Source organism: Pseudopipra pipra, chromosome 2 (genome assembly GCF_036250125.1).
Source record: "Pseudopipra pipra isolate bDixPip1 chromosome 2, bDixPip1.hap1, whole genome shotgun sequence".
NCBI lineage: Eukaryota > Metazoa > Chordata > Aves > Passeriformes > Pipridae > Pseudopipra > Pseudopipra pipra.
In genome coordinates, this window is record NC_087550.1 from 35313409 (window position 1) to 35327444 (window position 14036).

At 44.8% G+C, this 14036-nt stretch overlaps 1 protein-coding gene across 1 annotated transcript; it reads right to left on the reverse strand.

Moving 5' to 3' along the window:
• Window positions 1–8737: 8737 nt before the first annotated feature.
• FZD4 (frizzled class receptor 4) lies at window positions 8738–13859 on the reverse strand. The gene is made up of 2 exons (XM_064645005.1): window positions 13582–13859; window positions 8738–12445 (listed from the first exon to the last, which is right to left on the reverse strand). Exons 1-2 carry the CDS (start codon window positions 13840–13842, stop codon window positions 11117–11119), a joined length of 1590 nt encoding a protein of 529 aa, XP_064501075.1. The 5' UTR covers window positions 13843–13859; the 3' UTR covers window positions 8738–11116.
• Window positions 13860–14036: the final 177 nt, after the last annotated feature.

Sequence of the window (14036 nt, forward strand, 5' to 3'; positions counted from 1 at the left end):
GGAAGCATTCTGCTGGTCTTCAGGATCTAAAACTGAGTTTTCAGGGCTCACTGTTAGAAAAGACTTTCTGTTTAGAAATAGACAGAAATTAAAAGTCCAGCTATAGCACTGGTGGGACATCAGTGGGGTTTCAGGTCTCACCCAGTTATTTGCAGTGGTGATGTGACATCTCCATGTGCTGGCAGAACTCAGGCAGTGTTGCTCAGCCAAGCAGCCACAGTTCCCACTAGCACAAGTGCAAGCAGGTCCGTATCCTCGTAGAATGATGTCCCACTAGGGCTTTTGCAGTTAGAGGTTTTGCTGTCTTTGAAGAGAAAATGGCAATTCTGCACAAGGTTATCATTAGGAGAACTTTTAAATTAAAAATACAAATATATACATATATGTATACATATGTACCCTGCACTTGCTACTTACCAACTTACGGTGTTTGTCCTCAGAAACAGAGGCTTCCATATCCAACTATTTCTCATGATAGATCTGGCCTATATCATCTTAACCTCAAAATTATTATGCTAAACAACAAATTGTAGGGAAAGTTTCATGGCATAGATACAGACAACACTGAAAATAACACATACAAAACGTACAGATGCCAGATGCTGGACATTTGGAACATTCTGCTTATTTACACACATAAAAATGGTATTTGTTTGCTTAATCCAGTGCATGCTTTCTATTATTTTTTATCAACCCCAAAATCTGTTGCAAATGTTTCATGTGTCTTTCCAAGGACACACAAACTGTCATTTGAATAAGCAAAGTGCATTTTCCTTCATCCCTGCCTCTCCCATAGACTTTGTCTGGAAATGCCCATGAGGAACTTTTGTTTGCAAAACTAGTCACAGAAAGATAGCGGTGTGAATTCTGTCCAGCAGTGTTTGCACAAGCACTGGTGGCACAACTAACACAAACACTCTTGGGAATTTGTTTCTGCAAGGTTAATGTCAGAAATGATTTATTGAGGCCTTCCTCCTGCTCACCAGTACAGCATCCATCAAGTGAGTAAACAGCCCCCCCCATGATTTCAGATAGCTCTAAGACTGGTCAGTGAGCAAACACTTCATTTCAGAGTCAATATTTTGGGAATAATCAATCAGATTATATTTATTGCCACAAAATTTAGGTCAAAATACTTTGAATCAAGAGTCAAAATCAAAACATTTTGAAGATAAATTGAAGGTAAATCCATTTTTTCTAGTTGATGTGGTAAAGTTGTTTAGCAAAGTTGGTGAGACAGTTGATCCAACTAAAGTTACAGTCACATTATGCGGAATAATTTAAAATCCCCCATTTTTTAATTTATTTTTTGTGAAATGACAGAAATGAATATATCTGTCCTCACGTGTTCCCATTTCAAAAAGAAATAGGATTTGCATGGTTTTGCCACACATTTGTGACATGAAAATGCCCCCTCTAATGTTTTCACCATTACTTCTTGTTCCAGAGAGTTTGATACTTCTTTTTCTTTGTTTGTTTCTCTCTTTCTTTCTTTCTTTTTTTCTTTCTTTTTTCTTTCTTTCTTTCTTGCTTTCTTTTTCTTCCTTTCTTCCTTCCTTTCTTTCTTTCCTTTCTTTTCTCTATTTTCTTTATGAAGTGTACACTGAAATGAATTCTTCCGTTTCCATGCTGTTCTAGTTTGCATCTCTCTGATGTCTTCCTGCCTCCTTTCTCTGCTCTACAGGGCTCAAGTCCAGTTTGCTTTCCAACCCCTGAGACAGGAGTTTCTAAGGGTTGTCTATGTGCATGTCTGCTTGAGTTAAAAAAAACCTCTCAGTCAAATTTGTGTTTAAATTCATAGATGAACTAGAGAAGTTAGATGGAGAAAGGACTTTGCAGTATTTTTTCTTTAATAAGGCAGATTCTTAACCTCATCTTGTGGAACAATTCTCCTTCCTTAAGTGTAAGGTGATCAGCCAACAGGTGCAGTAGGGAATGGGATGTGAAGTACCAGGTTTTATTTTTGCTGGGAAACTATTCACATGGAGATTCTTCTCCTGCTCACCCTACTCTGTGTGCCTCTTTGGATCAACAGATCCTCAGACCTCTTAGTCTTTCTTCTGTTGCCTGAAGGTTAGTTAAGTTCTTCTACACATCTTTTAAACACCCCCAGGGATGGCAACTCAACCACTTCCCCGGGAAGCCTCTTTCACTGCTTGATAATCCTTTACAGGAAGAGTTTTTTACTAATGTCCAATCTAAACCTCCCTTGGTGCAATTTAAGGCCATTTCCTCTTGTCTTATCATCACCCATGTCCCAACAGCCCTGACAGCTCCTGGACCCTACTCTGTCTATCCTAGTTCACCATGGCTGGGTCATCTCTTTTGTGACACAAGACAACGGCTTACCAGCAGATTTGGGAACAGGGTTGCAAACCCCTGGCAGGAGTCCAGGCTGTCAGAGGGAGTTGTGGGGCTAGAGAGTACAGCTACTGGAAAGGCCACCCAAGAGAAGAGGAGTGGGCTGGTGGTTGTGTCTCTTAGACTTGACTTTTCACAGCCAAAATAAGAAAAAGTACCTGATATCCGGAGGAGAGAGAGAGGAAGGGATATGGCCCTGTGCAGCCTCCTGGTGTATTCCAAAGGTAGCAGGGCTCTGGCAGAAGCAGATGCTGGTCTCAGGCATTTTGGAGAGCGAGGGACCTTGAGAGCTCACAAAAGTGAAACCCAGCTCATCCTATGACAAACAAAGGGCTGGCTTTGCTGATGCTGACAGGGTGAATTACTGGTGCTTCAGGATAAGGCCTGCCCCTTTCCCTGCTTTGGTTATAAAACCATTCTCCAGGGAGGCAGGGATGGCCCCTCCCTTCTTTTGGCTCTTCTTGGGCCACAGCTGTAGAAACACGACTGTTTTGTGAGGGGAATGGTATTATTGTTTGTCATAACTTTTATATGCTGGGGCCTCTGCAGCTAATTTTTTTTCAGTGTTTTATATATATATATATATATATATATATATATATATATATATATATTCCCTCCTCCTCTAAGAAGCCTCTTCTGCATCTCCAGGCCTCTCCCACACCCCTACCTTTAAAGATGCTACAGTTGCATTGTGGTTCTTTTGTGCGTGCTTTTTGCTTTCTTCCTGAGGCTGACAGCCTTTTGCACAACTGCCAAATGGCAGCAGAAAGAAGAAAGGCTGTCATTCCAGGCTGAAGGCTTTCTTTTCTGCTGTGCTCACCCAGGTCTTTTTTTTAATAAAAATAAATAGTGTGAGGCCAAGGAAGAGGTCCTGTTAAGTCTTTCAAATGACCTTTTTGGACTATATATGCTGCTGGCTTCTGCCAAGAGCAGCTTTCCTCACCACAGCAGGGGACAGATGTCCCATTGACCCTTTTGCCATTCTACTTTACCAGGTCTTTTTTTTTGTCCATGAGCACTGTTATCAACCCTCCAGTAACCACGTCAGTCTTGATCTCAGGGCTGAGAGAGAAGGAGAGATTAGGAGAATCATAGAATCATAGAACGGTTTGGGTTGGAAGGGACCTTAAAGATCACCTTGTTCCACTCCCCCAGCCATAGGCAGGGACACCTTCCACTAGACCAGGTTGTTCAAAGCCCCATCCAGCCTGGCCTTGAACGCTTCCACAGCTTCTCTGAGCAACATGTTCCAGTGCCTCACCACGTTACTGTGCCTCACAGTAAAGAATTTCTCCCTAATATTCAATCTAATATCTTTCAATTTATTAAACAGAGGGTGAGCTTGTGATTTCCTTAGCTAATGCACTTAGTACAAACTATCCTGTATAGCCCAGAGCTGGTAGATATGCTGCTGGACAAAGCCTTCACCACCAGCAGCTCAGATACCTGCCTTGCTTTGCCCTCACTTTTCCATGGACTGTTTTGGAGCTTTGATGGAGGGAGGGGTGGGTGGTCCTCCTGTTCCTGTACACCATTGCCTCTGAACACCTGAGTAAGGGGTTCAATATCAGGAGCCAGGAAGAAAGCCAGGATGGTAAGGCATTGGCACAGGCTGTTCAGAGAGGGGGTGGATGCCCCATCCCTGGAAACAGTCAAGGCCAGGCTGGACACAGTTCTGAGCAACCTGACCTAGTTGAAGCTGTCCCTGCTCATTGCAGGGGTGTTGGACTAATGACCTTTAAAGGTTCCTTCCAACCCAAACAGTTCTATGATTCTATGAAAGTCTATGGTGGTGTTGATTTTACCAAGGAGACAACCAGCCCTCCCAGGAGAATGCAGCGGGAGTCGGAGTACAGCCTGGCAGGGCTAGGGAGCAGGTAGAGGTGAGGAGCCCCACTCCAGCAGCTGCTCCCACTTTACGCCCCAGCCCCTCAGTGCTACGAAAATCAAATCCGTCCAGGAATGGTAGAACACGAGGGGAGCAGGGTTGTGAGCGGCATCGAGCAGCTGGGGCCAGGGCGCAGCTGCCACTAGATGTCAGCCATTCCTTGCTGCAAAGCAAAAGACTTAAAAATGCAAGAAAAATCCCTGAAAATACCTAATTGCTGCTTTTACATGGCACTCCTTTTATCATCCCTTACCACATACCTGAGTGAGAGCATCTCTGAGTTGCTTCGGAAGAAAACACTTAATCCATTAAGACATTTACTGTCAGGCTGTTTCTCTGCATAAGAGTATTTTAAAACTTACTATTGTAGAAGCAGAAGCAGATTGCCGAATGATTGCACCTATTTTGCAGGAAGGATGTTTTTCCCTTTCTCAGAATAAACTCAGGAAATGAAAGAACCAGACAGGAAACTAGCTAAATGCTGATGGAAATATGAAATGAAGATATTTATATTGCCAGTGTATCAACAAGCCACGGGTAATTGTTTGGGGTATTTGGTTTGGTTGGGTTTTTTGTTTGTTTGTTTTTGGTTTGGTTTTGTTATGTTTTAACCCACTGATTTAAAAATGGACAAAATTAAAATCTCCCCTGAGCACTCTGAAGTTCGTCTAATTAATAAGCATTTTTGCTTCTGGCAAGAAAACACACTAAAAAAAATCAAAGTTACAAATTACAGTAAACTTTGTGTACAATAATACTTGCCTTTGGAGTTTAACCTGTTTCCTCTGGTATTGTACCTAATATCCGGCACATAGGAGTTCCCTGCTCCCCCCAAAGCTAGGAAAAGAGAACAACAGTTTCTGAGTGATACCTTAGTATGTGAGTCCTCATTTGCTGCCACTGCCCTCTCAGCCACCTTTGTGCTCTTTCAGCCCCGTGATGACTGTTTGGTAGGCTGTTTCCAGAGCATAAAACAAAACATCTGGTTGCTAACAACACAAAGCTGTTACAACAGCTGGAGTCTGCCAGGATGTGCAGGACCTCTGGCCAGAAATCATTTCCCAGCTGCAAGAAATAGCAGTGATACAGGATCTATTGTACCAGCTTGGCATCAGATGGGAGCTGCCTGGCCTGCACCCATCCTCTCGTCCATTCCTCTTGGAGAGGTGCAGCAAGATGGCAGGATGCAGCTCCAGCCTGGAGTGTGCTCTACCTCATTTCTGTTGCAGTCAGTGTTGGCTTTGCAAACACGAAGAGATGCTTTGCTTTGCACTCATGCTACATTAATATTGGAACCATCCTAGGCTGAGAAAGAGGCTGCAAACTCCTGGCCTATATTATGAGCCAATTAGTCTGAGTGTGTAGAAAAGGGCACTGTGGAGTATCAGTGTGACACAGCTGCTATGGGGCTGCTGTGAGGGCATTCACCTATAGGTGAGCAGTTCAAAGCTGGACTCAGTCATCCCAGTTAAAGAATCACATTTAGGGAGTTACCAACAGCCCTACTGAAGGCTTTGTTATTTTAGCCAAGGCTGGGGAAGCTGGAAGTGGTCAGGTAGTTGTCACTTCTCTCTCTTCCATTCCTACAACCTTGCAGGTAGACACAGCTCTGGCCTGATGGGGATTATGGTGCAAGAGGGCTTGAGGAGCAGCTCCATAGGATAATGCCTGCAGGACTCAAAGCAGTGTAGGCCAGACCACTGCTCCCCCGGAAAATCCTGATGCCTCACTTGCAACAGTACAGCCCTAGGTGTGTCTGCCACAAGACCCCTGACATGATCCAAGTTAAAATTAAACCTCCATCATAAAACAAAGCAAAAACCTTTGGTGTTTATTTTTATCCCGGATCTTCTTGCTGATCTGCTTTGCAGCACCACACAAGTCATTGTACTGGCAAAGTGAAGGAGCTGAAATGCAGGGCCATTATGGGAATGAGCAGCTGAGGACAGAGGAGGTGTGGTGGAAACTCCACTACTGAAGCCAGGGTCCCATGACACCATATTTTCACATTACTGGAGCTTAGGCTGCTCCTGATTTCTGGCAACAGCAGTCTGGTCTCCTTTGTTATGAACTCCCTAATATTTGCCTTCTTTAAAAGATAGATTTAAAAAAAAAAAAAAAAAAGACAAAACCAAGCAATCAAAAAAGCCAAGGCTAAATAGCAAAACAACCACAGAAAGGCCTTATAAAGGCTAATATTTTTAGTTTTGTATGCAGATACATACTCCCTCCAGTAGGTAAACCTGGGCTGATTTGTCATCCCAGTGGTTTGAGGAGGTTGTTCACCATTCAAAGCCACTGCAGAAATCTCCTGTCACTTCATAGGTGATGCTCAGAGACACCTTCTGTGAAGGACATGTGTAAAGGCAAGCAGCCATAAGAGACCTGGAGCAGCCAACACTGTCTGGTATGCCACACCTGAGATTCTCTCGTGGTGTGAACAAGAGGGAGATCCTGCTGCCTTTCCCAGAAGCTCTTTTATGTTTGCTACAGTTAACAGTAGCTTTATTAAAGATTCCTTACGATAAGTTTCAGAGATCTCATTAATCACCAACCTGAGAACATTACAATGATGAGCTGCAAAAGGCATGAGCAAATCACTCATAATTACCAGTTTTAGGTGCTGCTCTCCAAAACTTGATTAGCTACAGATGCACAGGTGATATTTCCTACTGTCTTCTTTATAGCACACCCTCGCTATTATCCACTCTAGTCTGATTTAGGTTCGTATTAGAATAACATTGTGCTAATTAAGTTATCGCACACACAGAATGTTTCATGATGGAGATGATTAAGTGGGTTAGATGACTAATATTGCAAACTGTCCTATCAGTGTCAGAGAAACTGGTGAGGGATGCACACAAAAATGAACTCCTTGCTGTCACCATACATCCCAACTGTGAACAGAAATGAAAAAAAGCAATGAAAAGTGGAGCAATAATAAACTTATTTTTTAGAAAACCATTGCTAGAAAATGTAAACATTCCATTGAAACTGTTCTCTGAATGGCTGAAATCACTGAAGTCGCCCATAGGAGCGAACTCATTTCAAGCACATTATTAAGACTAAAATTTGCCCCTTCCAAAAGCTACTAATATTTCTGATATATATATTGAACAGGTAGGTGGTGACACTGCCCTCCTCTACCATATACCTTGAATTTGAATGCTCGGTGCATCTCTGGATGCACATATTCCATAATACCTGAAACAAAAGGGAGCCTTAGAGGAGGTGCTGCTCTTCTCAAGAGCCACATCACAGCAGTGCTAGAGCAGCAGATGGCTATGCTTTCATCTTGCCATCCCATTGGGATCCGGGGACATACTCAGACAAGCCTAAAGTTCCAGGTGCATCCCCAGCCAGAACCTGGGACACGTGCACTGTCTTTGAAAGGGTTTCTGTCCACACCATGTGCAGAAGCATGAACATACTTTCACTGTTGCCCAATGATGTCTTGTTCTCTTATTCCTCACATTGCACATTTAGATCCAAATCATGCTGGATCAACCCATTCAAAGCATCATTGCATTCCAGCATGAGCATTTCAGCCCTTCTTCCTTCAGGGGAAAAAAGCACTTCCAAAAAAATGCTGAAGTTAATTTAAGAAACAAACTTACCAAAAACGTGAGGGCTGCCAGGAATTCTTAGTTATCCACAGAGGTTAAAGTTTTATTTTTATATAAAAATTAAATAGCAAACTTGCTTTGGGTTTTTTACAGTGATAAATTAGAAATTTACAGTACATACATTGAAGTAGATATATTTTTTGTACACCCCAAAATAATCAGTGTCTATTTCCTTAAAATTCAGAAAAAGGAACTAACATGTCTGTTTAATGTAAGAGCTAAGCTTGTACCTCTCAGGCAGACACTTCCAGAACCTGCAGTGAGAAGAGCACATGCTGAGGGGGGAGATGGGAGCAGGGACTGCGTAATCCAAGGAAATGCCTGTAAAGTTTCTAGTTGTATAACCACAGCAACTGCGTTTCCAAGACAGGATTAGTCACACTGGTTTTGGCTTTAAATTCATAACAACGCTGAGATAAGAGAACCCAAGAGTTGCTGGTACCTACCCTACAACCACCGGTTTTTAGGCTACCTGCTGTGACTTCCCACTCATACAGACATAAAGTGGAGCAAGGTAAATGCACATGGATGAATGCATTTATGGAATGGTTTAATTGCTGCAACAACTAATTTCACTTTGGGTCAGTACAGCTTGCCCCCGACTGCTGGGGGAAGATGTTCAGGAATAGCAGCAGGTGTCTCCCCCCAGCCCACCTCCTTCCCATCGCATTTGAGTCGCTCACATGCTTTAAATGGGATATCCCCCCAGGTCCCTCATAGGCCTACACAGTGCCATCCTCATCCAACTCACATCGTCTCACAATACCAGGGGCATCCCTCTGTCACAGTTCACAGGGTCACAGGCAGAGATGCAAGGATTTGACAACAAGGTACTACTTAACATTTACTTCTGTATAAATAACGTGGTTAAAAACTTCATTTATTGAATCAGTCTGGTCAAACACGGGTCATATCAGCCAGGAAAGTATCCAAAGTGTTTCAGAGTGAGGGACACTTGAGTGAACATGAGACCTTGGCACAGTCCAATACCACTTTACCAAAAAAGACTCATACTGCATCCTCCCTCTTTGAAAGCCAACATATAGCTGCTGACTTTACATTCCTTGCTGCACCAGCACAAAGACTGCATGATGGAGAAGCTCATACTTGCAGAACTCCTTGTCCACAAAGGCATAACCAGACCCAAACACAACACTAATAGCGAGAGACTTTATGGAGAGGATGAAAAGGCCTGGCTGGAATGGGGTGTTGACCAAGACAACACGGATGAGTCTTGAGTAGAATGTGTCAAGTTGTCACTTGTTCTGTTGGAGAGGGAGCTCAGCCGTTAGGGTTTGGTTTTTAGTTTAAAAAAAGAAGTGCTCTAGCACATGTTTTGACACTGACACTGAAACAATACATGCTTGGACATATTAGTGTTCACTTCCAGAGCTGGAGTGAACTGTGGTTTGGGAAGCACATGGGCACCTGTGTGAAAAGCAAGTACTTTAATAAAACAACATCTGTTCTCAGCTGCCCTTGAAGGTCGTGTGAGTTGGGACACCAGAGGGAATGCTCTGCAGCAGATCAGGTTCACACAAAGAAATGAAGTAAAACTTTAGAGCACACATATAAAACCAAAGGTCTTTCAAAGGGATAGAACATCAGTACAGTGTTCTCTTAAGTGCTTCTGGGGTATTTCTATTTGTATCATCTTTCTTATTAGCCAAACAAGCCCCTGACACTGGGTTCAATCTCCCAATAAGAACAAGCTGATGCCTCCTCAAACAAAAGGATAAGAAAACTCAACAGTTGCTTTGAAACAACATTATTCACCAAGAAGTTGGATCCCTTTACAAAAACTGGAAAGGTCTTTGTTGTTCCTGAGGACTGAATGCCTGCTCACATTCTGTGTGTAAATATACATTAAAAAAACCCCTCTCCATAGCCACCAGTGAGCAACTGAAGCATCATTGTGAGGCAGTCAGCTGTACTGCAATGTCATGGGCTGAGAATGTTCTTTTAATTGGAACTGACACACGTAATTATACAACTGATCTGTGTGAACATGAGGTTGCCAAGGAACTTAACATTTTGATTCTCCCCAGACTGGTGTCTGCAGAGATACCATCACACTGAACAAAATATATTAAGACTTAATTGCTTTATGCAATGGGTCTCCAGAGAGAGAGAGGTAAGTTTACTTGGAGAAAACCGGCATTGTTTAAAGGTACCCTCAACTCCTTTTTTCTCTTTCCTTGAGGAAGGAACACTATATTTTAAGACTTTATTTAAAGTTATTAAATGCAGCAGAATAAAGTAGTCTTCTGGAAATAGCAGGAGCACCTGAAGGGACAGGAATGGAGGCAGATGGATAATAATAATTGATGTAGAAGACCATACACAGTTTCTCACTTTCTGCTGAGTCCTCTACATCTGACGTTGGCCTTGAGTAAAGCTTTTAAAAAATTAGAAATATTCATAGAATCACAGAATAAATCAAGTGTGAAGGGATGCAGGGAGGTCCAAATTCCCATGTGGCAGAATCAACACTCAATTCAGACCAGGTTACAAATGTTAAAAAAAAATGAGTTGAAATTATTATTAGGCCATCAGATGACTTCTAGAATAATCCTCACTAATACCTCACTAAATCCTACTCATCATGGGTAAAGCTCAGACCTGGAAAGCCCACTTGCTATTTGTTGGAGGACTGATCCTTGGCTGACTTGTGCAGTGTATGGGAACAACAGAATTCCCCAGGGCATAAAGACATAATCCTCATCAAATGCTTCCTTCTCAATGCTGAACTAGGAAAAAAGACATCTAACTGAGGTCCTGGGTACTCCACCTTCTGGTAACTGGACCCTAAATAAGCCCAGAATTTGGCCCTGGACTGCCTTTCCTCCATCAGCTATAAGACGATGAAAGAAAAACATCATCCTACAGCTGTGGGCTATAGCCCCTCAGCTTCTAAAGATTTCAAGACTTCAGTAATTGCATCCTGCTTTAAAAAATAAAAAAAAAAAAGGAAGATAACACGTTTGTGTATTTCACAGCTTTTAAAGCCTCCCCGGGCTCTCCTATTTTGGGCAGCATGGTTTATGGCTATTGTATCTGCAGCATGATCTTTTTGCTGTTTATTCTTTAAGGCTTTTTTTTTTTTTTATCCCCCAGAGAAAGGTTGTGTAACCGTCTCCCTATTCTATTCCTAAAATTTACATGGCAATGCTTACACACTGCTTACACTCAGTCCTTCACAGGAGAGCAGTCAGACCACTGGGGTGTCGTCTTTTTCTCAGACCACAGTCTCATTCCCTTTTCCGGGTTTCACCCAACCATCTCCTCTCTTCTCCCGTTTCACTTTCCCTGAGTTCACCAGTCTGTTCGAGCACTTCTGCCACGTGTGCAGAGTTTTGGCTGACCAGATCCACATACCTGACGTAATACCCACTAGAAGGGACATGAAAATTTTGAGCATCTCCACTGCCATATTGGAATCATCTGCTGAATAGCGGAAAATGGCCCAGTTGGAGATTTCATAGAAATAACAGGCGATGACACATGTTGCTGGGACGGTGTACAGCACTGAAAAGACACCAATTTTGACCATTAGTCTTTCCAGTTTGTCAGTTTTAGTTCCATCTTTCTGGAGATTAGACCTGATTTTAAATAAGGCCACAAGTCCCGCTGCAATGAATAAAGTCCCAATGACCAGGTAGGTAAAAAGCGGAGCGACGACAAAGCCTGTCAGCGCATCCAGGTTCTGGTTCCCAACATAGCAAAGGCCAGTGAGCTCATCTGCATCTACTAGTCTCATAATTAAAATGACGATGGTCTTCACCGCCGGGATAGCCCAGGCTGCAATGTGGAAATACGAGCTGTGCATTTCAATAGCTTCGTGGCCCCACTTGAGTCCTGCAGCCAGAAACCACGTCAGTGTCAGAATAACCCACCAGATGGAGCTAGCCATCCCGAAAAAGTACATCAGCAAGAAAATTATAGCACATCCTGTGTTCTTAAGACCTTCTTGGATAAGAACAGGTTCTGCTGCCTCTTCAAAATCACAGGATATCCTTTCCCGGCCCACAGTTAGCCTCACAATATAAGCAATGCTATAAATATTGTAGCACATGCTCAAAAATATGATTGGGCGCTCCGGGTAGGAAAATCTGGATGAATCAATCAGGAAGGTCAGGACCGTGAAGGCAGTTGAGATGAAGCAAAGACTGGCCCACACAGCCATCCAGATATCTGTGAATTCTTTAGCTGACCTGCTGTAGAGACCAGCATCGTAGCCACATTTCAGGACACAGTTCAAGCTTCTCTTCACCCAAATGTACTGATCTGAGTTAGACCCCATGCTGTGGCACTCTTCTCCAGGCTGCAAGGAGGTCTTGCTGTGAAGGGGAACCTCTTCATCTCCTGGGCCCTCCATGCACATGTGGTTGTGATCATTCTGGGGTGGGAATTTGCTGCAGTTTAGGCTGTCTGGCCAGGCAAATCCAAATTCTTTTAAAACGGGTTCACATCTTCTTTTGACAGAGAGGCACATGCCACCACAGGGACCTATGGGGATGTTAATCTTCTCTGTGCACATTGGGACGTAGACTGAACACAGGAAGAACTGGAAGAGAGAAACAAAAATCACAAGTGTGTCCAAGGAAAATTAGACAAGTTGATATATAACAAGTTTTCTTTTTTTGACTTTTTAGCAGTAATATTTGGTCTTTTGCCTTAAAAAACAGGAAGCAGCATAAAACAAATAAACTAAGAACAATAAAAACAAAAGAGAAAAAAATAACAATGTTGTCTTCTTCAGTTCTAATGTGGTCCGAAGCCAAAGCCTGAACGTTTTACTCCCTAGATTAGCTCTATGTAAATTTAGCCCATCAGTTTCAATGAAGCAAGTGGGATTTAGCCAGACTTGAAGCTCAAGGGTGCAATTTAAGAAAGCAGAAAAAACAAATTAAAGCGGCTTAAACAAATACATATATTTGTTCTGGGCATTGTCAGGATATTCCAGTTAAGAAACAAATAGAAAAAAAAAAAGGCATTTGTTGAACTACTTTGATTCGCGATCCTCCTAGAAGAATGTATTTCTTTTACAGTCAGTTCACGCATGTATTTACAACGGCAATAAAACATTAAAACACTGTAGTTTTCTCCTCTTTTGAATAATCGCAATTCAGCGACGCGACACCGTGAGAGGAATTGCGTGCGGACTCGGGAACTCTGCCCCATGAAACAAGTTGGGTTTTGTTTGATGAAATCCATGCCCGTGGGGAGGATCTTGCTATTCGCTTGGGAAAGAAATTTCCGCGGTGAAGTTCCCGGGGGGCAGGGGGGGGTCCCAAGTCGCCACAGCTTCCTGCAGCCAGCTCCACTCGTTCCGCGTGGAAGCGGGCGCGGCACCTGGGGCACGGCCGGGACAGAGGGCAGAGCCTGGGAAAGCTCTGGGAGCCGCTGCAGCCTCCGCGGGAGGGCGGGTGGGGGGCACCGCGCTGCGCTCCTTGCCGCGGGCAGCCGGGACAACGCCGGCTCCCTGTCCCTCCACCCAACGTGAGCCGTGCTCTCCCCAGCCAGCCAGGAGCGGCACTGCGAGCCGGCGGGACTTTCAGGTTGGTTTTGTACTGAGTCGAGGGGATGGGGATGAGGATGGGGATGCTGGGGGACAGCAGCCGGCCCGGGGACCACACAGTCCCGCTGCGCGTCGTCCCCACCTCGCCCGCGCACCCAGGTCCCCTCGGAGCCCCGACCCACCTGGAGCTGGCTGGAGCAGCCGTACTGGATGAGGGGGGTGAAGGTGGTGAGCTGCAGCTCCGCGTCCGCCTGCAGCTCGTGCCCCACCAGGTTGGGCATCTTGGTGACATTGTATCCCAGGTTCTGGCACATGGCGATGCGGATGGCGTCGCAGCGCCGCTCCTCCTCGTCGCCGAAGCCCCGCGCCCCGCCGAGCAGCCCTGCCAGCAGCACGGCCAGCAGCCGGGCGCGGCCGGCCGGCCCCCCGCCGCCCCCCGCCATGGCCCGCGCTGCGGCCCCGGCCCCGGCCGCGCCGTGCCGCACGGGCCGGCTCCAACGGGGCGGGCCGGGGGCGGCCCCGCTATTAAACAGCCTCGCCGAGAAACGGCCCAGGGGAGGGACGCGCCGCCCGGCCCGGCCCGCCCCGCGCCCCCGCCCCCGCCGAGGGAGCCCGCCCCGCCGCAGCGCCCCCGCGG

Excerpts from the sequence above, each read along its gene's own strand:
- FZD4 (XM_064645005.1), bottom strand. The coding sequence starts at position 13,842 with ATGGCGGGGGGCGGCGGGGGGCCGGCCGGCCGCGCCCGGCTGCTGGCC. Across the intron at positions 12,446-13,581 it reads GCTGCTCCAGCCAGCTCCAG|TTCTTCCTGTGTTCAGTCTA; the intron begins GTGGGTCGGGGC and ends TCTCTCTTCCAG.